The sequence below is a fragment of the Oncorhynchus masou genome, chromosome 24 (assembly GCF_036934945.1).
Source record: "Oncorhynchus masou masou isolate Uvic2021 chromosome 24, UVic_Omas_1.1, whole genome shotgun sequence".
NCBI lineage: Eukaryota > Metazoa > Chordata > Actinopteri > Salmoniformes > Salmonidae > Oncorhynchus > Oncorhynchus masou.
This window is the reverse complement of record NC_088235.1, coordinates 76,855,891-76,879,831: the sequence shown is the minus strand read 5'-3', so window position 1 is coordinate 76,879,831 and position 23,941 is coordinate 76,855,891. Positions and strand designations below refer to the sequence as shown.

The following is a 23,941-nucleotide window of genomic DNA, read 5'->3' as shown; positions in this document are numbered from 1 at the left end:
AACACACCTCCCCCAGCCTGTCAGCTAAAGGACCGCCACCAATGGAGCCGAGGCACCTCTTGTTGTTTCATCCCATTTTCTGCTTCTCTGACTTCTATTTGTTCCAATTATGCAGTGGCAGCTGCTATTTGCAGCTCATCTTGGCTTGCCAACTGTCTGATTTAGTTGGCATGTGTCTGACGAGCCCAGAGATGCCTCCCAGGTGTCTGTTTACTCACTGTGCAACTCCCTACTTGGATGCACCCTAAATGAGACAATGACAGCCCCGGAGAACCCTGACAGTGGCTGTCCCTCGTTGGAGAACAGTTTCAGCATTTGCCACAAACTACTCACATGGAATCCCCTTTAATGGCAATAGGAAAATGAATGGAGAAATACTGCAGAAAGACCATGACATAGTCTAATAAATACATGTACTCAGTGATGGGGGTCATTCCAGGGTAAGAAGATTCCTTCTCAAAACATGAGCGCCTGTCCTTGTTGTTATCCACACAGCAGTGGTCCACTAACTCTGGAAGTAATAGAGGAGGCTGTATTAATCCCTCTAAAGCTCTGCTTGAACATAGCTCCCATTCCCAGCTGCTTCCAAATGACTGTTTCCTTTGTTTCAGTGAACACCTCTGGTGCACAATCACTCCATTCCCCATTGTTCACAAGGTCACTCGTGAACGTAAACAGATAACAAAAAACACACACACCTTTATTGTAGTGCTCTCATGTGCTGGGCTTTAGTCATCGGCAGGTTAGCCTAGTGGTTAGGGCGTTGGACTAGTAACCGGAAGGTTGCAAGTTCAAATCCCCAAGCTGACAAGCTACAAATCTGTCGTTCTGCCCCTGTCAGTTAACACAAGCATAAATCTGGCAGTTAACCCACTGTTCCTAGGCCATCATTGAAAATAAGAATTTGTTCTTAACTGACTTGCCTAGTTAAATAAAGGTAAAATTTAAAAAATAAAAAAAATAAAAAATTGTGTAGCTACCTCTTAAACCTCGGATTTCAACCAATCACCCTCCCACTGTGTGTGGACCATAAATAACATCCAGGCTGCTAAATGCACAATGGTAGCTCATTTTAAAGTCAATGTGGAATAATAAGTACGTGTCGCGGTTGCTCGTCTCACAGCAGTTGGCGTACAGTGGAGCCCAGTTAGAGACCTTCACTCCATCTACTGCATTATGGTAATGTGTGTTCTTATAGTGCCACCACAACTTTACAGGACCACACAGTAACAGACTTTACAGGACCACACAGTAACAGAGCCACCACAACTTTACAGGACCACACAGTAACAGAGCCACCACAACTTTACAGGACCACACAGTAACAGAGCCACCACAACTTTACAGGACCACACAGTAACAGAGCCACCACAACTTTACAGGACCACACAGTAACAGACTTTACAGGACTACACAGTAACAGAGCCACCACAACTTTACAGGACTACACAGTAACAGAGCCACCACAACTTTACAGGACCACACAGTAACAGAGCCACCACAAATTTACAGGACCACACAGTAACAGACTTTACAGGACCACACAGTAACAGAGCCACCACAACTTTACAGGACTACACAGTAACAGAGCCACCACAACTTTACAGGACCACACAGTAACAGAGCCACCACAACTTTACAGGACCACACAGTAACAGAGCCACCACAACTTTACAGGACCACACAGTAACAGAGCCACCACAACTTTACAGGACTACACAGTAACAGAGCCACCACAACTTTACAGGACCACACAGTAACAGAGCCACCACAACTTTACAGGACCACACAGTAACAGAGCCACCACAACTTTACAGGACCACACAGTAACAGAGCCACCACAACTTTACAGGACTACACAGTAACAGAGCCACCACAACTTTACAGGACTACACAGTAACAGAGCCACAGTAACAGAGCCACCACAACTTTACAGGACCACACAGTAACAGAGCCACCACAACTTTACAGGACCACACAGTAACAGACTTTACAGGACCACACAGTAACAGAGCCACCACAACTTTACAGGACTACACAGTAACAGAGCCACCACAACTTTACAGGACCACACAGTAACAGAGCCACCACAACTTTACAGGACCACACAGTAACAGAGCCACCACAACTTTACAGGACCACACAGTAACAGAGCCACCACAACTTTACAGGACTACACAGTAACAGAGCCACCACAACTTTACAGGACCACACAGTAACAGAGCCACCACAACTTTACAGAACCACACAGTAACAGAGCCACCACAATTTTACAGGACCACACAGTAACAGAGCCACCACATCTTTACAGGACTACACAGTAACAGAGCCACCACAACTTTACAGGACTACACAGTAACAGAGCCACCACAACTTTGCAGGACTACACAGTAACAGAGCCACCACAACTTTGCAGGACTACACAGTAACAGAGCCACCACAACTTTACAGGACTACACAGTAACAGAGCCACCACAACTTTACAGGACGACACAGTAACAGAGCCACCACAACTTTGCAGGACTACACAGTAACAGAGCCACCACAACTTTACAGGACTACACAGTAACAGAGCCACCACAACTTTACAGGACTACACAGTAACAGAGCCACAGTAGACGACCTACAGTGCATTTGGAAAGTATTCAGAGCCCTTTTCTTTTTCCACATTTATTTGTTACAGCCTTATTCTAAAATACCTTAAATAAATAAAATCCTGATCTACACACAATACCCCTTAATTAATGACAATGTGAAAACAGGTTTAGACATTTTTGCAAATGTATTAAAAAAAAAAAATATAGATACCTTATTCAGACCGTTTGCTATGAGACTCAATTGAGCTCAGGTGCATCCTGTTTCCATTAATCATCCTTGTTTCTACAACTTGATTGGAGTCCACCTGTGGTAAATTCAATTGATTAGACATGATTTGGAAAGATTGTCCATAGAGCTGTGAGACAGGATTGTGTCAAGGCACAGATCTGGGGAAGAGTACCAAAACATTTCTGCCTCAATGAAGTTCTCCAGGAACACAGTGGCCTCCATCATTCTTAAATGGAAGAAGTTTGGAACCACCAAGACTCTTCCTAGAGCTGGCCGCCCAGCCAAACTGAGCAATCAGGGAAGGGCCGAGGTCAGGGAGGTGACCAAGAACCTTATGATCACTCTGACAGAGCTCCAGAGTTCCTCTGTTTAGATGGGAGAACCTTCCAGAAGGACAACCATCTCTGCAGCAATCCACTAATCGGGCCTTTATGGTAGTGGCCAGACGGAAGCCACTCCTCAGTAAAAGGCACATGCCAACCTGCTTGGAGTTTGCCAAAAGGCTGCTAAAGGACTCTCAGACCATGAGAAACAAGATTATCTGGTTTGATGAAACCAAGATTGAACTCTTTGGCCTGAATGCCAAGCCTCACATCTGAAGGAAACCTGGCACCATGAAGCATGGTAGTGGCAGCATCATGCTGTGGGGATGTTTTCCAATGGCGGGCACTGGGAGACTAGTCCGGATTGAGGGAAAGATGAACGGTGCAGAGTACAGAAAGATCCTTGATGAAAATGTCTCAATGTCATTCAGTGGCCCAGCCAGAGCCCGGACTTGACCTCGATTGAACATCTTTGGAGAGACATGAAAATGTCTGTGCAGCGATGCTCCCCATCCAACCTGACAGAGCTTGAGAGGATATGCAGGGAAGGGGAGAAACTCCCCAAATACAGTTGTGCCAAGCTTGTAGCGTGATACCCAAAAATAATCAAGGCTGTCATCACTGCCAGAAGTGCTTCAACAAAGTACAGAGTAAAGGGTCTGAATACTTATGTAAATGTGATATTTCAGGTTTATTTTTAATAAATGAGCAAAAACAAAATTGCCCGTTTTTGCTTTGTCATTATGGGGTATTGGGTGTAGATTGACAATTTAATACATTTTAGAATAAGGCTGTAACTTAACAAAAATGGAGAGGTCTGAATACTTCTCCGAAGGCACTGTATATCCTGGTGGAGTTTCTGTCTCTGTATACAAGGCAGGGTTATGTAAGAGTGTGGTTGAGATATTTCTCTAGACAGACCCCACGTTTTGTCAAAGTGATGAAAAAAATGTTTCAGTCCGTCTGAAGCCCCCAAGTAACTTTATATAAGCACTTGGACAGCAGAAATGATTCAAGTGCAACAGTATAGCAACTTTAGTTGTTGCTGTCTTAGAGAATGACTCATTACATTCAGAAAAAAATGCTGTATTTTTCTAAGTGACTGAATTCCCTCAGTTCTGTCATTCCGGAGTCCAGCAGGAGGTCTTACCACTGTGTAAAATAACATGTTTTGTCGGTTCCTGTTTATTTTTAACATGGTTTTTCTTTGGATATCTCCCGGCTTACATCTTTGAAACAACCCGCCAGTCAGGTGCACTCAGAGGATGCACTAGAGCAGGAGAAAAAAAGAAGACAGAGGGTTTGAAAGACTGACTTCCAAGTCCCAAGTAACTGTCATAGCTCAACTTGTCAGAGGGGATAGCCTCTTTAAGCATAAAGGATGAGGCAAAGAGTTCACAAAATAAAAGCAAATATAGCCATTTTCTAACCCTGGATCTACAGTTGAAGTCGGAAGTTTACATACACTTAGGTTGGAGTCATTAAAATTTGTTTTTCAACCGCTCCACAAATTTCTTGTTAGCAAACTATTGTTTTGGCAAGTCGGTTAGGACATCTACTTTGTGTATGACACAAGTAATGTTTCCAACAATTGTTTAGACAAATTATTTCACTGTATCACAATACCAGTGGGTCAGAAATTTAGAAAACACTAAGTTGACGGTGCCTTTAAACAGCTTGTAAAATTCCAGAAAATGATGTCATAGCTTTAGAAGTTTCTGATAGTCTAATTGACATAATTTGAGTCAATTGGAGGTGTACCTGTGGATGTATTTCAAGACCCATCTTCAACCTCAGTGTCTCTTTGCTTGACATCATGGGAAAATCAAAATAAATTAGCCAAGACCTCAGAAAACAATTGTAGACCTCCACAAGTCTGGTTCATCCTTGGGAGCAATTTCCAAACACATGAAGGTACCACGTTCATCTGTACAAACAATAGTACGCAAGTTTAAACACCATGAGTCACCAGCAGTCCTATCGCCTAGAGATGAACGTACTTTGGTTCGAAAAGTGCAAATCAATCCCAGAACAGCAGCAAAGGACCTTCTGAAGATGCTGGAGGAAACAGGTACAAAAGTATCTATAGCCACAGTAAAACGAGTCCTATATCGACATAACCTGAAAGGCCGCACAGCAAGGAAGAAGCCACTGTTCCAAAACCGCCATAAAAAAGCCAGACTACGGTTTGCAACTGCACATGGGGACAAAGATCGTATTTCTTGGAGAAATGTCCACTGGGCTGATGAAACAAAACTAGAACTGTTTGGCCATAATGAAAAAGGGGGAGGCTTGCAAGCCAAAGAACACCATCTCAACCTTGAAGCACGGGGGTGGCAGCATCATGTTGTGGGGGTGCTTTGCTGCAGGAGGGACAGGTGCACTTCACAAAATAGATGGCATCATGAGGGAGAAAAATTATGTGGATATATTGAAACAACATCTCAAGACATCAGTCAGGAAGTTAAAGCTTGGTCTCAAATGGGTCTTAGAAAATGGACAATGACCCCAAGCATACTTCCGAAGTTGTGGCAAAATGGCTTACAAACAACAAAGTCAAGGTATTGGAGTGGCCATCAAAGCACTGACCCCAATCCTATAGAAAATTGTGGGCAGAACTGAAAAAGCGTGTGTGAGCAAGGAGGCCTACAAACCTAACACAGTTACACCAGCTCTGTTGAAATTCACTCAACTTATTGTGGGAAGCCTGAAACATTTGATCCAAGTTAAACAATTTAAAGGCAATGCTACCAAATACTAATTGAGTGTATGAAAACTTCTTACCCACTGGGAATGTGATGAAAGAAATAAAAGCTGAAATAAATAATTCTCTACTATTATTCTGAATTTTCGCATTCTTAAAATAAAGTGATGATCTAACTGACCTAAGACAGGGCATTTTTACTAGGATTAAATGTCAGGAATTGTGAAAAACTGAGTTTAAAAGGATTTGGCTAAGGTGCATATAAATTTCCAACTTCAACTGTACATAGGAAAAGAAACTCAAGCATGTATGAAACTCAATAACAATTCAGCATATGAACTGGAATGTAGTGCCGTGTACCTCGAACATCAAGTAAAAGTGCTCTGTGGATTTCTGAGTTTTGCTTGTATATAAAACAATACTGCAGGTGCATTACCCTTTCAGGACATTAAAATGATTGGAGCTACACAGCGGATGGCATGTGACTCATGCCATTCAACCATTTTAGAGGTCTGAAAATATCCCAAAAATTATTTTGGAGTGATCTATCCCTTTAAAACTCATCTCTATGGATGCAGTTGATTAGGATGCCAAGCTGTGATGTGTCTGGTACAGGGTTGGGGTAGATACTCATTCCATACAGTATAGTTAACACATGGCCTAAATGAATGTGAGTGGACTGACTAATGAGGTCTTCACAGGCCTGCACGGTTCAGCTGCCTCCCTTCTTAAGATGACTTCTCCTTTGTAGTTGGTTCATTGTGTACAAATTATAATCATGCCTTAATGGAAGGAAGCTTCATACCAAAATGTATTGAAGTTCACATTAATATCCACTTTGATAATCAAGTCAAGGACTGGCAGGTCCAAAGTTCAAAGCAAGTCACACTGGGGAGAAAAACAAAATAAATGATTGGACAATTACCAGTACCATTTCAGGTCTTTACAATAATTCCTTTACAAGTAGGAACCAAATACATGTCAAAAATGCCTTGAGTGGCTAATCTAGCCTGACACAGTCCTTTGTAAATGATGAAAACCAATAGCTACGAATTACTTCACACAGCTGGCATTGGAGCGAGACGATAGAAGCTCTTCCCATTCACAAGCTGATAGAAAATATATTTCCTGAATCCTGACCAAGGTAGAATTACTGTGGCCTTTATCACTGCTCAGGGGAAAGCTTCATTTCCGCTTCATTGGCCTCCAGCTTAACTTTGACCTGGGTACGTCCGTTAGGAAACTCATTTAGAGGGAAAAAAGGACCCAAAACAAAAATTGTTTGTCAGATAGGAAGGCCTGTGTTTAGTTTGGGAACATGGCTAACAATGTCCTGACCGGGCCAGACGCACACAGATTATGTTTTGATCTAGCTTCTGAAACAGCATTACAATGGAAAATAAGTGGTGCTTTATCAAGAAAAGACAAACAATTTATTTAAAAATAGGAGTAATCATGTATATTCGTCATGTCTAGTATCGAGAAGGCACACTAAAACAAACACACGTACAACAACATATAACAAATAATACAGAAAATATTTCACTTTCCACTGGTAGAAATACAACATTACTTCAAATAATGTATCTTTTGTGAGCTAATGTAAAATGTACGAAGCAGATATTGGTCCGTATTTAATCCTCCAACATTGTGTCCAACGCTAGTAAGTGTGTCATGAGCACAAGCTCTGAGACTTAAACCTGAGAACTGTTGTGATTGGAAAGAACGGCATCGTTGACATTTAAGAACTAACCCATCTCAACTATTCTGGGACTTCAATTTTCTAGTCCTGCGAGCGTTCACTTAATACAACTCCCCCAGATGTAGGAGGATGAAGTCAAATGGAGACCACATCTTGAAATAAAATGGGAGGGAATAACAAAACAAACACATTTTTTGAAAACAATCTTCATCAAGTGCATACCGATTACCCTAATGTTCCTTTGGAAAGGTCCTTATCGCGATTGCCGAGATTGCCTCTCTCTCCCTTTCCTCTCTTTGGCAGAATTGCTACAGTACAGACCAGAGAGGTTTCTGTGACAGAGAAGAGAGCGAGAGAGACAGCAGATCCTGGAGAACACAGCGCTCATTACAACTATCTGCTGCAGCTCCTCACAGGTACACACTGTCACTGAGAATACTAAATGAGGACACAGCGCAGTCTCCTAGACAGGCTCAGCCATACAAAAAAACACACAGATTGGCCTAGAAAAGAAAATAACATCCATTATGTGCAGGGTAGTACTATATAACAAACTAAACAACAATCTAAATGGTTCATTAAAAAAACAACTTCACTCCCAAATAGGACGTGCACCAAGCAAAGATGTGATCTCAATCCCATTAAATGGAGGCTGGGGTGTTGGAATGGATTAGCTGTAGGTAGGCTATTATTGGCCTGGAGTGGGGGAATAATTAATAGAATAATGGTAGGTACAATCCGGTATTGTTTTAGTCTCTGCTCTAATCCATAATACTATGTTACGTGACGAAACAGCCTGGGCCTCAGCAACAAAGGCAACCTACTTCCCTTTCCCATATCCTCCAGTCATTAACATGACTGTATATGGAGTCGGTCTCGGCTGCGCAGAAATCAAAGTGTTTGCTGGGTAGGGGTTTCGGTTCAGCTCAGATGAAGTTAAAGAGCCGACGAGTCAGCAGCTCTGTGACAATTAGGTTGCACAGCACAATCAACTTCCTCCATGTTTATAGCCCCCATGACCCAAATGATACGCTCTTTGGTGTGATTGTAATAAAAACAGGTAATTAGGGCCAAAGCAGGCAAAAGGTATTTTGATCCAAACAAAGTGTAGACTTACTTAGGATATGGAGTGCAAATGCTGAAACTGGATTATTGGTCTGTTACGTGAATTATTGCAAAACAATTAGTGCCGTTTTAACCTCAAGTGGCACTCCTGTCTAACAACAGAGTCCCGTATGGTTGTCCTGAAGTAGGTTAACATCTACCATTGTCCTCTTCACTCTAAAAGCATTTCAGCCCATTCAATTGACTACTCATACATATGATCTTCAAGCTGTGGTTGGGAGACCTTCCAGGGGACAGACAGCCATTGGAGAAAAAAAGACAGTTCCAAGATATTGGTGAAGTCCTATGACTGGAAATGATTGACAAAAGCTTGTAATATACATTCACTGAAGAGGTCCATGTTGTTCCTTTAAATAAAGAGGCGTAGAAGAAACTTTGGACTAACTAGCCTGGAACATCCTTCAGTGTTGTACAGTAATGTCGGAGGGGCAAAATGTCAAATGTCCACTATGCATAATGTTTGTCTATAAAATAAAATAAAAAAGCCAAGCGGCAACCATGTGGTGAATGTCACACCACCAGGTAAGGCCTCAAAGGTCAAAGGGAAGGGGTCAAAAGGTCCTCTGGGGGGGGGTTAAAGGTTGCCCTCGTCCAGCATCTTATTGACACCATCGCAAATCCTCTGCAGGTGGTTGCGGTACACCTCAGAGGGGCCGTAGAGAGCTGCCAGGAAGTCACAGTCTGCGAATTGGTTGAACACGTGGTTGACTCGCGAGTGGCTCTTGGCTGTTAGGTGGCGGTTGATGGCCTGGTGCAGCAGCTCACGGCACTCATTCAGGATGGCGCTCATCACACGCCGGTCGAATGTGAACTCGATCTGGTGGAAGCTGACAGCTGTCATGGCCAGTGTGTGGACCTTCTTCCTGGAAAGGAGACGGTGGCCATTGTTGTTATGCATGATGGCTTAGGTACAGTAGATGGCAAAGGACATCCCATTTCTCAGAGGGCCACAGTTTTTTTCTCTCAGCCCAACACAATTGTTTTCATTAGGGCTGGAATAAAAACCTGTGCAAATTACAGCCCTCAACAACCAGGGTTGGCAACCCTAATCAAAGACTATTATACTTCTATTAAAAGATGCACTCCAGGATCTTAAGCATAACAAATGTGTAACATAGTACACAACTGGATGACTTAGTACACAATTTGATGACGTAGTACACAAAACAAAAACAGGGACCCCTTTCGCCTCATGAGCACCACTTTCAAAATCACTGGCTGAAAGTATACAATAGTTTGAGAGTTTATCTACAGCCATAATTACTAAATACATCAATCATAAATCAACCTGAAGCCCTCGACCAGCACCAGTTCCTCCCCGCTGAATTGGTTGTTGCGGTAGAGGACACCCAGCTTCACCACCATCTTGATGAGGTTCTTGATGACCTTCTGGGCCTCCTTGCGGTTGCGTGTGTACTCCTTGGTGACTCGGTAGAGCTCGTCCAGCACCTCGCTGCTGGTGTCATCAATGAACAAGTTGGCCACGCTCTTGGTGGCCATCTTGCTCATCAGCTTCTTCTGGGCCTGAAGGGCCAGGCTCTTAGTACTGAAGGAGTCCATGATGACGTCTGGAGAGAGAGTGAGAGAGAGGAGGTCATACAGATGGACACTCACTAGGTGAACCAGGTTTAATCGGCCAAAGCAATGTCGCAAAAAAACTAATATTTGCGACATGTGTAATGGAGAAATTTTCCGAAGATCGACAACATTTTTATCTGTTCGACTGTGGTGGATTTTTCTTGTCAAACATTCTTTATTGAGAAAATAATGATGGAAACTGTCAAATAATAATTGGCGAATCATTTTGAAGACACATGGTGTCATCACTTATCTAGAAAAGCTCCACTCCCACATTTAATTCTAAATGCCTAAATCAGGTTTTTCCACTATAACAATTGTGTTTTTGGCAGAATGACAGATTTGTACCTTGTCAGCTCAGGGATTTGAACTTGCAACCCTTCGGATACTAGTCCAACACTCTAACCACTAGGCTACCCTGCCGCCCCCACGATTGTTCACCCCAATACATGTCAGACATGCTTTTAAGTTATGTACCCAGTAGTTCCCTCAGGTCCTCTGGCACTGGCCTTTTAACTATTCCAAAGCCTTGGACCAAGAGGCATGGAGAGGCAGCCTTTAATTATTATGCCCTCAGCCTCTGGAATAGCCTGCCAGAGAATCTGAGGGGGGCCGAAACTTTGGACTTATTTAAAAGAGATGCTATAACAACGTTTTAGCTTTGCTTTTCCTTACGGTGCTTTTTTATTCTCAGTTTTTATTGTTATTCTTTTGTTTTTTATCCTTGTATGTTTGTTGTGTAGTAAAACATTTATTATAAACAAGATATATATTCTGTGAAGTGCATTGTGTTGCATCCATGTCTGAAATGTACAATATACATACAGCTTGATTTGAAGTTCTGCAAAGCAGCCAATGATAGGGCTGTCTCTAACTACTGGCTGAATACACACTTAGAACACAAAATAGTTTTTTTGTGTGAGGATTGCAAAGGGAACAACTGAATGCATTCAACCGAAATGTATCTTCTGCATTTAATAACCAAACCCCCCTGAATCAGAGAGGTGCAGTGGGCTGCCTTAATCAAAGTCATCGGCACCCAGGGAGTAGTTGCTGTTGTGGGCAGAACAGCATGTTTTTTTTTTACCTTGCCACCTCAGGGATTCGAACCAGCAACCTTTTGGTTACCGGCCCAACTCTCTTAACCACTAGGCTACCGGCTGCTACCGGCAAGGCTACCTGCTATAATGTATGTGTATTTGTGAAGAGACTAGCTCCGAGCTCTCTCTCTGTGTCTCTGTGTGTGTGTGTTACCTGCCAAATGACAATGACTCAGAGGAACATTGTGGCAGCTCATAAACAATGGGTCAGGAGGCCACACGCTTTCACATCTTCTGCATTTCCTCGGCCAGATGAGCCCGGGCCCCAGACATTACAGCAGCAGCGCTGCAACAACAGGAACAACAGGTTCAGGTTCAGCCTGCCTCAGCCCCTAATGAAGTAGGATGAGGTTAACCCTGGGTTGGCGCCCCCGCTTGGGTTGTGCCGTGGTGGAGATCTTTGTGGGCTATACTCGGCCTTGTCTCAGGATGGTAAATTCGTGGTTGAAGATATCCCTCTAGTGGTGTGGGGGATGTGCTTTGGCAAAGTGGGTGGGGTTATATCCTGCCTGTTAGGCCCTGTCCTGGGGGTATCATCGGATGGGGCCACAGTGTCTCCTGACCCATCCCGTCTCAGCCTCCAGTATTTATGCTGCAGTAGTTTGTGTGTCAGGGGGCTAGGGTCAGTCTGTTATATCTGGAGTATTTCTTCTGTCTTATTCAGTGTCCTGTGTGAATTTAAGTATGCTCTCTCTAATTCTCTCTTTCTTTCTCTCTTTCGGAGGACATGAGCCCTAGGACCATGCCACAGGACGACCTGGCATGATGACTCCTGGCCGTGCTGCTGCTCCAGTTTCAACTGCTCTGCCTGCAGCTATGGAACCCTGACCTGTTCACCGGACGTGCTACCTGTCCCAGACCTGCTGTTTTCAACTCTCTAGAGACAACAGGAGCGGTAGAGATACTCTTAATGATTAGCTATGAAAAGCCAACTGACATTTACTCCTGAGGTGCTGACTTGTTGCACCCTAGACAACTACTGTGATTATTATTATTTGACTATGCTGCTCATTTATGAACTTTTGAACATCTTGGCCATGTTCTGTTACAATCTCCACCCGGCACAGCCAGAAGAGGACTGGCCACCCCTCATAGCCTGGTTCCTCTCTAGGTTTCTTTCTAGGTTTAGGCCTTTCTAGGGAGTTTTTCCTAGCCACCGTGCTTCTACACCTGCATTGCTTGCTGTTTGGGGTTTTAAGCTGGGTATCTGTACAGCACTTTGATATATCAGCTGATGTATGAAGGGATATATAAATATTTGATTTGAGATACAGCTCTAAAGTCAGGGTCTCATTTTATGGTTATAAGTTATGGAAGGTAAGCGGAGCCTAGATCTGTGCCTCTTTCTAGCATGCCACACATCAGTATTTATGCCCGTTAAAGAGAAACATTACATGCTACATTAGTATCACCTCTAATATAGGTCAGTATCCTAGCAATCTTTCCTCCCTCCAAGATGAAAACAACGTCAAACGTATTAAAATCCTAAATTGTGATCGGATACTAATCCGAGTGCTCATATTCATGAACAGCAATATTTGCAATGTGTTATTTAAGCAATAAGGCCTGGGGGGGGGGGGGGGTGGTATTTGGCCAATATAGCACGGCTAAGGGCTGTTATTATGTACGACGCAACGCAGAGTGCCTGAACACAACCCTTAGCCGTAGTATATTGGCCAGATACCACAAACCCTGAGGTACCTTATTGCTACAATAAACCGATTACCAACGTAATTAGAGCAGTAAAAATAAATGTTTTGGCATACCCCTGGTATACGGTCTGATATACCACGGCTGTCAGCCAATCAGCATTCAGGGCTCAAACCACCCAGTTTATAATACTGTTTAGCAGCTGACTGACTGCAGAATGAAATGTGCCTGCTATGAGACTTCTCCATCTTTTCAAGAATAACATTCGGTCTCCTTTGAGAGTGTCAGCGGGAGGCTTTTTCTTCCAAGGGAGTACCCATGTTACAAACCCGACAAGCTCTCCATGCAACACTTGTCAGAGAGAGGGATACTCCGCCCCACTATCAGTGGATGTAAAAACCACCACTTTGCCTACCACATTCAATCACAAGGTGTCAATGAGAATCTGAACAGGGATGCTTTGAGGTTAGTGACTGTACATCTCAAGACACACAAAGAAAATCTAAAGTTCACGTCTCTCTCTGCTGGAATGATGAAAAAACATTCAGTTTTATTAAAAAAAGACACCTTTCAAAGCCTGGAGAGTGATTTTCAGGTGGCTCATTAAATGTCTCTCCCGTCAGAGAGAGAAGAACGGTCATGTAGTCAGTGGCTGATGACTAATACCTTAATGAAGTAGGTATAAAAAAATATATAATTTTTTTCTTAAATTAAAAGCCTGTATTTGTCTTCCACCACAGTCATTCCAAACACTTAACTTCAGATGTGATGGATCCTCAGGAGCATCTGAAGTTTTACTCAAAGCAAAAAGAATGACCACAAATTCTTCCCAGAGCTGGCAATCAGAAATGCAGGGAGATCCTCTCTCTTTCTTGATGTCTCGCTTTTTCAAGAGATGGAAGGCTTCATGAAAGGATCCTCTTGGGACAAGTGTTTAGAATGATGAAACGATTTTCTATCAAGTATTCCTGTCTTGGAACTGTGCAGTGTGAGTTATGGCCAAATATAAGCTGTTGTGTGAACCGGGCCCAGACAGAGAAAGCTTGGCCAAGCTTGACTCCCATCTCAGCACTATTTATACAGGCAATGCTTTAATGGATTCAAAACAGAACAAGACATGACAACGACAACATTACCGTGTGTTCAGGCAAAATATACACCACCAACAACAGCGCAATTAATACTGGTTTGTGGGAGCTGGGTAGGCACTCTGGAATGAGAGACAAAATGATGCTGGCTAATCAATTGGATTTACAGTTTATCCAGAGAGTGCTTAAACCAGTTTAAAAAACAACAACCAAGACCTTAGTCAAAGCAGAACAGGCAGGCAAACATGTAGGCTAAAAAGGCACACATAACTCATAGAAATGAAACACTACCCCGGGCCTCTTTGGCAGCCAGGGATCTGGCCAGGCAGCGTGCCCAGAAACACTCACCCTTCTGCAGGTGAAAAGTGTTCTCCACAGGCTCCATGCTGGGTGTGGTGAGAGGCTCAGAGAGGGTCTGTGGCGATTGGAGGGCCAAGCATGTGGCCCAAACTCTGAACGTCTGTCTACTTACTGGTCAACCAGTCTAAAGTAGCGGTGCGTTAAAAAAAAAAAGATATCACCGGGGAAGACATATTACAACCTGTGTGATAATTGTGTCGTTTGCTCTATAACCTGTTAATTCATATTCCTTGCCACTGTGATATATAGGCCTAAAGCAGAGACAATAAGACACAGTGTCAGAATAAATTCAACCACATCTTTGTTTTATCACAAAACCAGATATCAACCCCTGTCCAGTGAACTCTGGATAAGAGCGTCTGCCAAATGACTTAAATGTAATGTAAATGTAAGTCCACAAAGCATATTGCATGTACAGTAACAGACAGTTACATGACCTACAGCAAGGTCAAGCAAGATAATGTTTCCGAACACTAAAAACTATTGATTTAGAACCACAGAGGTACAGCAAGTCGCAAAGAAAACAGTACCTGCCTCCACTATTCCAGCACCATATCAACATAATCTCTGCTTAGTCTACTACAGTGACAACGAAAAGATACCAAAAACGATTTAGTCCAATAAATATGTGGCTGTCCATGGTTCTGATTTCTCTGTGTGTGTGTGTGTGTGCGCGCGCACGTTCATGCAAGAAGAAAAACATGTTTACTCACCCTACTTGTAGAGAAACACCAATGTCATCCTCTCTTTCATGTTGAGGAAACAGTCTATCACTCTGTCATACAGTACACACTTTTATATTTTGTTATTCTAGGCTACCAGGCTAAGATGCTTGCTCGCTAGACTAACTTCCATTCATAGGCAACGTTAACTAGTTAACATTAGCCTTCTACATCTAGCTACTGTACATATTGAACTTCCCTTCTTTCAGGCTAGGAGCACAACAATGTATGAATTAATAGTTGGATCAGAATATCCATTATAGTCATTGGCCAGCACAGAGAATTAAGTAAAACGACAAGTCCAAATCACTATCTCCATCCATGGCTTATTGAGGAAAAGGTCCATTTTAGCTGGCTTCCCTTGACACTTTTTTGGGTGCACCAAGACCACTCACAGTTGAGCTTGTGCAGTTTAGCTCAACGCTGCTTGGCTCATTTCTATGCTCGCTTGGCTTCCTTTGCCTTCAATGGTACGGGCGGCAACAACGTCATATTCATTTGGACCAGACAGCATCAGATATATGGCCTACACGGAGACAGAGGGGGCGCTATTTTGCTCGCTCGGATGCTTTCTCCTGTGAGATACATTCAGCCTCTTGCGAATTGAAAGAAAATAATAAAACACAATGACAAAAAAATAAAAAAATAAAAAATAATTTCTACTTTTTGGGGGGAAGCCTGGCATCCATGAATACACCTCACTGCCTGTCGGTCAGGCTAGTATGATTGTCAGATGAGAGAGCCCCAGTGATTGGATACACCCCGAGCTCCCTATCCTGCCCACTCAGCCTCAGGCTCCACCCCCCTCCTAAACCCCAGGACAAATTATACTAATCCCCACCCATTCTCAAGGCTGCTACCCCCAACTCAAAACTAGATTGGCTGCCAGAAAACCTGTGTAGAAGTTTCCATGAAACTACTTAAAAAAGAAAATCCAGGTGGAATAACTCAGCAGGTCTGGAAATATTGTATCTACATTACTTCAAACAAGGGTTTATATTATTCTGGAGTGAAAAATATGTTTTAGCCTACATACATAACATTCAAAATAGGGGAAAGTGGGGGAGGGGGAAATCCCCATAGACTTTTTCAGTACTGTAACGTGTCTCAGGAACTTAGATTTACAGAAATGTATGATATTCCCATTATCTACAATAAGAAACAATGCACAAGAGCGATTCCACGCCGGCACGGCCCAAATATTTGTTGGGCTCTCTCTGATTGAATTTGTGAGAATTGCCAGAACAGTGGGAGGAAGGATGCTGAACATTTGTATTACAAAATCATGAAAGTGGCCATTTTAGACCTTTTTTAGACCTACAGTGAGTGGGGTCTAAAAAGTGGAGCAAAAATGAATATATGAAATAATTAAAATACTAAGCCATATTCTATGCTCAAAAAAATTGGGGAATTGTATTATTTTAAACTAATACAATTGCTCAGAGAAAGAAATGTTTAACAAGTAAGATGTTTTTCTTCCTCAAAAAGATACACCCTTGTTTTCAATACCTCACCATGCGAGGATAGTGGCACGGAGCCTTTTTCAAAAAAATAAAAATGTATAAGATTGGCAAACTCAAATGTCTACATGTAAGACCCTACGATCTGTGAATCGAACAGATAACATCTTGGTGTCTTTATAGTGTGCTCTAAAATATAGAGTATGGCTATATTCTGGAAAAAAAATAATTTGCATTAATTTATTCAACAAATATTATAAATATTTAAAAAGTACCCTTTGTGATTGAGCTTATTTTTAGACATTTTATGGACAATGTACTCTTCAAACACATCAAATTTCCAGGTTGGGCTCTCTGCTACTTTTGATGAAATTATCTATTTTTGTACATACAAATTGACATTATTGGTGATTACACAAATCAAAGCCCTCCAAATAACCAGCTAAGGGAGTTCACTTTGAAGCCATTTTCCCCATTTACGGTGTTGGTGGTGCTCATAAAATGTATCAAAAATCGTAAAAGTAGCAGAGAGCACTCACTGGAAATTGTATATATGGTGCCTTCGGAAAGTATTCAGACCCCTTCACCTTTCGTTACAGCCTTATTCTAAAATGTATTAAATTGTATTTTTTTCCCTCAATCTACACACAATACCCCATAATGACAAAGAAAAAAACAGGTTTAGAATTTTTTGCAAATGTATTCTAAATAAAGACCTGATATATCACATTTACATAAGTATTCAGTCCCTCAGTACTTTGTTGAAGCACCTTTGGCAGCGATTACAGTCTCAAGTTTTCTTGGGAATGACGCTACAAGCTTGGCACACCTGTATATGGGGAGTTTCTCACATTCTTCTCTGCAGATCCTCTTAAGCTCTGTCAGGTTGGATAGGGAGCGTCGCTGCACAGTTAATTCCAGGTCTCTCCAGAGATGTTCGATCTGGTTCAAGTCCGGGCTCTGTTTGGGCCACTCTGGCTGGGACATTCACAGACTTCTCCCGTAGCCACTCCTGCATTGTCTTGGCTGTGTGCTTAGGGTCGTTGTCCTGTTGGAAGGTTAACCTTCGCCCCAGTCTGACCTCTCTGTTCATTGCTCCGTTCATCTTTCCCTCAATCCTGACTAGTCTCCCAGTCCCTGCAACTGAAGAACATCCCCACAGTAGGATGTTGACACCACCATGCTTCAACATAGGGATGGTATTGGCCAGGAGATAAGCGGTGCCTAGTTTCCTCCAGACGTGACTCTTGGCATTCAGGCCAAAGAGTTCAATCTTGCTTTCATCACACCAGAGAATCTTGTTTCTCATGGTCTGTGAATCTTTAGGTGCCTTTTGGCAAATTCCAAGGGGGCTGTCATGTGCCTTTTACTGAGGAGTGACTTCCATTTAGCCACTCTACCATAAAGACCTGATTGGTGGAGTGCTGCAGAGATGGGAGAACTTTCCAGAAGGACAACCATCTCTACAGAGGAACTCTGGAGCTCTGTCAGAGTGACCATCGGGTTCTTGGTCACCTCCCTGACCAAGGCCCTTCTCCCCCAATTGCTCAGTTTGGCCGGGCGGCCAGCTCTAGGAAGAGTCTTGTTGGTTCCAAACTGCTCCATTTAAGATTGATGGAGGCCACTGTGTTCTTGGGGACCTTCAATGCTGCAGACATTTGTTGGTACCCTTCCCCAGATCTGTGCCTCGACACAATCCTGTCTCGGAGCTATGGACAAATCCTTTAACTTCATGGCTTGGTTTTTGCTCTGACATACACTGTCAGCCTTTCCAAATCGTGTCCAAACAATTTAATTAATTTACCACAGGCAGACTCCAATCAAGTTTTAGAAACATCTCAAGGATGATCAATGGAAACAGGATGCAACTGAGCTCAATTTCAAGTCTCACAGCAAAAGGTCTTAATACTTATGTAAATAAGGTATATGTTTAAAAAAAAAACTGTTTTCGCATTGTCATTATGGGTATTGTGTGTAGATTGATGAGGGGCAAAAATGATTGAATCCACTTTATAATGAGGCTGCAACTTAACAAAATGTGGAAAAAGTGAAGGTCTCTGAATACTTTGAATGCACTGTATTTATAGAGTATATTGTTTAAAAAAATGTTTTTAAATGAACCAAATCAAAAGGGGTTTGACATATTAACAAATTAATCTACTAAATTGTATTTCAGAATTTAGCGACACTTAGGGGGTTTTCACATATGAAATTCAGTACCCTGGTGGGGTTTCCTGGAGCATTATTAGCAAAACACACATTATACATGACGTTAGCTAGCTAGCTAGCTAGCTTGTTTACAATGGAGAAAAATGTTCCACGCGATTAGGGCTGCTGCGTCACAATACCTGGTATTTTGGTCCTGGACCTTGGACCCACTACTCACGCAGGTCCAGGATTAATTTCAGCCAGAGTTCACATGCTTTGTAGCGCTCTCAGGGTACCAAACACTACAGGATCCAGATCATAAGGGGATATGTGAAAGCACACTTGGTGTTTTCTGTATCATATACGGTTAATGGGTCATTGGGTCTAACAGGGGGCATGTACAGGTCTAAAAAGTTCCTAAAATTGCAATGTCATGGTTCTCAAAAATGGTTTGTGTTACAAATTTAAAAAGCATATCAAACGTCTTTCCTCCCAATTAAGTTTCTATGTGAGAATTGCTAGAACAGTCTGAGATACCCGAAATATTTTCAGGCTATGCTGGCATGGAATCACCCAAAATGGTCTTGTAAGATGTAGTTGTGCTTTGTGTAGAGTCTGAACTGATCACCTCACAATCAGCTATTCACATGAAACATTTCCACTGTCTGGTAATGAATTAGGATTACTGGCTGCTGCATATGTATCTTTCGTCAAGGTTTTCTCTGTCTGCTCTTGAGGTGTTGCATAAAAGTGGAGGTGCAGTTTTGTATGGCTGTATGTGTGCATGCGTACATGGTTGTGCAGGTATATATAGTGTTTGAGTGGGTCTATTTGGTGTGTGTGTGTGTGTAGTATGTACCTCGGTGTGTTTCAAATTTTAATGTCACGTGCACAAGTACAGTGAAAAGGCTTTGCGAGTGTGCACGTGTGCCGTCACTCTCTCATCCTCCCACTCCGTGTCAGGGGTTGTGCACGGTGCCTAATAGGGAGACGGTGCCGTCACTCTCTCATCCTCCCACACCGTGTCAGGGGTTGTGCACGGTGCCTAATAGGGAGACGGTGCCGTCACTCTCTCATCCTCCCACACCGTGTCAGGGGTTGTGCACGGTGCCTAATAGGGAGACGGTGCCTTCACTCTCTCATCCTCCCACACCGTGTCATCCTCCCATCCTCCCACACCGTGTCAGGGGTTGTGCACGGTGCCTAATAGGGAGACGATGCCTTCACTCTCTCATCCTCCCACACCGTGTCAGGGGTTGTGCACGGTGCCTAATAGGGAGACGGTGCCGTCACTCTCTCATCCTCCCACACCGTGTCAGGGGTTGTGCACGGTGCCTAATAGGGAGACGGTGCTCTCTCATCCTCCCACACCGTGTCAGGGGTTGTGCACGGTGCCTAATAGGGAGACTCCTCATCCTCCCACACCGTGTCAGGGGTTGTGCACGGTGCCTAATAGGGAGACGGTGCCTTCACTCTCTCATCCTCCCACACCGTGTCACGGTCCTGCCTTCACTCTCTCATCCTCCCACACCGTGTCAGGGGTTGTGCACGGTGCCTAATAGGGAGACGGTGCCTTCACTCTCTCATCCTCCCACACCGTGTCAGGGGTTGTGCACGGTGCCTAATAGGGAGACGGTGCCTTCACTCTCTCATCCTCCCACACCGTGTCACACGGTGCCCGTGTCAGGGGTTGTGCACGGTGCCTAATAGGGAGACGGTGCCTTCACTCTCTCATCCTCCCACACCGTGTCAGGGGTTGTGCACGGTGCCTAATAGGGAGACGGTGCCGTCACTCTCTCATCCTCCCACACCGTGTCAGGGGTTGTGCACGGTGCCTAATAGGGAGACGGTGCCGTCACTCTCTCATCCTCCCACACCGTGTCAGGGGTTGTGCACGGTGCCTAATAGGGAGACGGTGCCGTCACTCTCTCATCCTCCCACACCGTGTCAGGGGTTGTGCACGGTGCCTAATAGGGGAGACGGTGCCGTCACTCTCTCATCCTCCCACACCGTGTCAGGGGTTGTGCACGGTGCCTAATAGGGAGACGGTGCCTTCACTCTCTCATCCTCCCACACCGTGTCAGGGGTTGTGCACGGTGCCTAATAGGGAGACGGTGCCGTCACTCTCTCATCCTCCCACACCGTGTCAGGGGTTGTGCACGGTGCCTAATAGGGAGACGGTGCCTTCACTCTCTCATCCTCCCACTCCGTGTCAGGGGTTGTGCACGGTGCCTAATAGGGAGACGGTGCCTTCACTCTCTCATCCTCCCACACCGTGTCAGGGGTTGTGCACGGTGCCTAATAGGGAGACGGTGCCGTCACTCTCTCATCCTCCCACACCGTGTCAGGGGTTGTGCACGGTGCCTAATAGGGAGACGATGCCTTCACTCACAAACCATCCTTTTTTTATTGTCTTCTCAGATCTAAAAGAGCCTGCTGCTGTTTAATAATGAATGTGGCTTCATAAAATGTATCACAGATTAATAATTGATACAACCAATTTAAAAAATAGACCAGGGTAAGGACTTTGCCGTGATGCCACAGGTGAACCAGGAACAGGGCTGAGGGACCAAACTCAAACAACATGAGGGACAAATGGTGGACAATAATATATGAAGAATGTGAATGAATAAGGTGGGCAACCAGGAAATGAAATGTGCAGGTGTGATGCAGCATTGATATCCATGTCATAGATAAGTCCGTAAAGGTTGAAAGTAAATACAAGCCAAAACCTGGGTAAGACAATAGCCTCATAGATAAAGGTAGATGACTTCTAGATGAACAACTCGCCTGTCGCGCTCACACACACACAAAGTCATGTGAACATTAAGACATTCCCACTCTTAATATGTTAGAATCTGTAGGACCAAGGGACATTATTGTATATTTGGATTAAAAAAATATATATAGATATTTTAATAGTGTGTTCTATTGTAACATTGTAATGATGTTGATTGTTTTTTTTGCCCAGGGACTACAGATGAAAATAAGCTCTCTAGCTAAATCTGGTGCAATGGCATGTTTTAATAACATTTTTATATAACCAGGCAAGTCAGTTAAGAACAAATTCTCATTTACAATGACGGCCTACGCCGGCCAAACCCGGACGGCGCTGGGACAATTGTGCGCAGCTCTTTGCACCCTGACAAATCAACATAAATAAAAAATAAAAGAGAAACAATGTCCCAAATCTATGTAATTTGTCTCTAGTCTGTCATATATGGTCTACTTTCTAGGTAGGATAAGGGAGGATTCACTGCCCTTCCAAGGGAATGTGGATCTTTTGTTTTAAGTTTCCTAGGTAACAGCTGAAGCTGCCTGGCCAACTGAACTTTGCAGTCTTGTAATCAGGTGAAACATCTCTGTGCTGCTCTTGTCAATGAGTTAAATTCCATCGCCACAGGAATAATCATACATTTCCAGCAGCGCTTGAGTGGCAGAAATCATGACAAACAGGTTCAACATCAAGTATTGTTAAGGAAATTAAGTGGAGGACATGACCAAAGTAGACCTCAGTTCTCAGTTAGCTGAGCAACCAAACTCTAGCAGTAACTGACCTACTTGGTTGTCAGCCATAACCAGCAAGGGTAGCAACGTACATACAGTACATACACAGTGGGGTAGCAACAATAAATCATTTCTGGTTAAAGCTGCAAAAGGCAACTCATTCCAGGCTGCAATTCTTGCAAACGTTCATATTCTCCTTTTACTAGTGAGATGAACATAGTTAGTGTTGTATGATAAATTGTACTACCTGCCAGAAGATACACAGAGAGGGCATTCATACACATACTTCAAAGAGAATGAATGGCTTGCGCAGGAAATAATATTTGGAGCATGTCAATTCAGCATAGTTTACCTCAAAACTATGGGAGTTGAATTATGTTTATATAGGCTTACTATGTGATAGGGGAGTTTGAAAATTCAATAAAGAAATATGACAAACACTAAGCTACACCATTCATCACGATTGTTAAAATATATATATTTTTAAAGTTAATTTCATATTGTAAAGCTGTCTTTCAAAACTCATACTGTATATTAATCATACAAAGGAAATAAAAATCGAATTCTAAATCTATATATTCTACAATATCGGAAATAAAAATCTTATTCTAAATCTATACATTCTACAATATCGTATATTAATGATTGAAAATCTAATGATATTACACCCCTTGTGTTATTACACCCCTTACACCCCTCAGGTTGTGGGCTAGCTGGGCACCCCTTCCTTGACCCAATTCTTCCACCTCCCCCACCCCTCCATTGTATAGTTTTCAAAGGACTAGATAGCAAACAATACTGCGTGTTTCTCAAAGACTTAAATCTTTATCATTCAGTAAAATACCATTAATTTACCTTTCCTTCAAATCAAACCGGATGCGGGGCGTGAGTCAAAACACCGCGGAGTACACTGCTACAATTTGACAATTGAATCTAGGATTAATCTCGAGTCTTCATCATGGCAATCCATAGCAAATCCATGTACAGCTCCATGAATCGGACATTCGTCTTTCCTCGAGAAAAAGGCTCTTCTCAGTCGATTTAATGTAAATGTATGTTGTATTAGGTGCTATTGTGTAAATAATTTAGTGTTTTCTTCTCTCCCTGTTGTAACCCGACTCCTACTCACAAAAAGTTTAAAACTTGAGGGACTTCGAAAGTTCAAGATTGATGGGATTATGGACCAATGGAAGAGCCTAGTAAGATTGACCAAACCAGTCATACTGTGGGAAAAGCCATTTATAGAGTCAACATTCCGTATCCCCTCCCCATTCGGTTTAAAAATGAATATAAATAAGTCATAAACATTCAAACCATATTAAATAGGGCTATTTCAAACAGATATTGTAGGTTACATGCATAATCTTAATCTTATTTATAGAATATCGCCACATTCATATAGTTAGTTCATAGGCTACTCTGCAATCCAGTCATCCATAATATTATTGATTTGTATGCTTATTGTCATCCTTATCACAGCATTCCTGCATCCGGTGGTGCATTGGGTTGTGTTAATTCGATGGCAAGCTTGTTCAGGAGCGCCATTTAGTGGAGTGTTTGGATATTGCCACATTCTAACCAATGACAAACTGCAGCAAACATTGATACACTGTAGGTCATCTTTGAGCCACACTATAACCATTGAGAT

General features: G+C 43.0%; 1 protein-coding gene across 2 annotated transcripts; it reads right to left on the bottom strand.

Annotated features, from left to right (window-relative positions):
• Positions 1–7,285: 7,285 nt before the first annotated feature.
• Positions 7,286–23,446, bottom strand: LOC135512690 (tumor necrosis factor alpha-induced protein 8-like protein 1). 2 transcript variants are annotated; one of them, XM_064934967.1, is made up of 4 exons: positions 23,149–23,446; positions 11,513–11,644; positions 9,969–10,248; positions 7,286–9,543 (listed from the first exon to the last, which is right to left on the bottom strand). In XM_064934967.1, exons 2-4 carry the CDS (start codon positions 11,553–11,555, stop codon positions 9,255–9,257), a joined length of 612 nt encoding a protein of 203 aa, XP_064791039.1. In that variant the 5' UTR covers positions 11,556–11,644; positions 23,149–23,446; the 3' UTR covers positions 7,286–9,254. The 2 variants fall into 2 exon arrangements, with proteins under 2 accessions (XP_064791039.1, XP_064791040.1); XM_064934968.1 differs by lacking the exon at positions 11,513–11,644.
• Between the last annotated feature and the right edge of the window lie 495 nt (positions 23,447–23,941).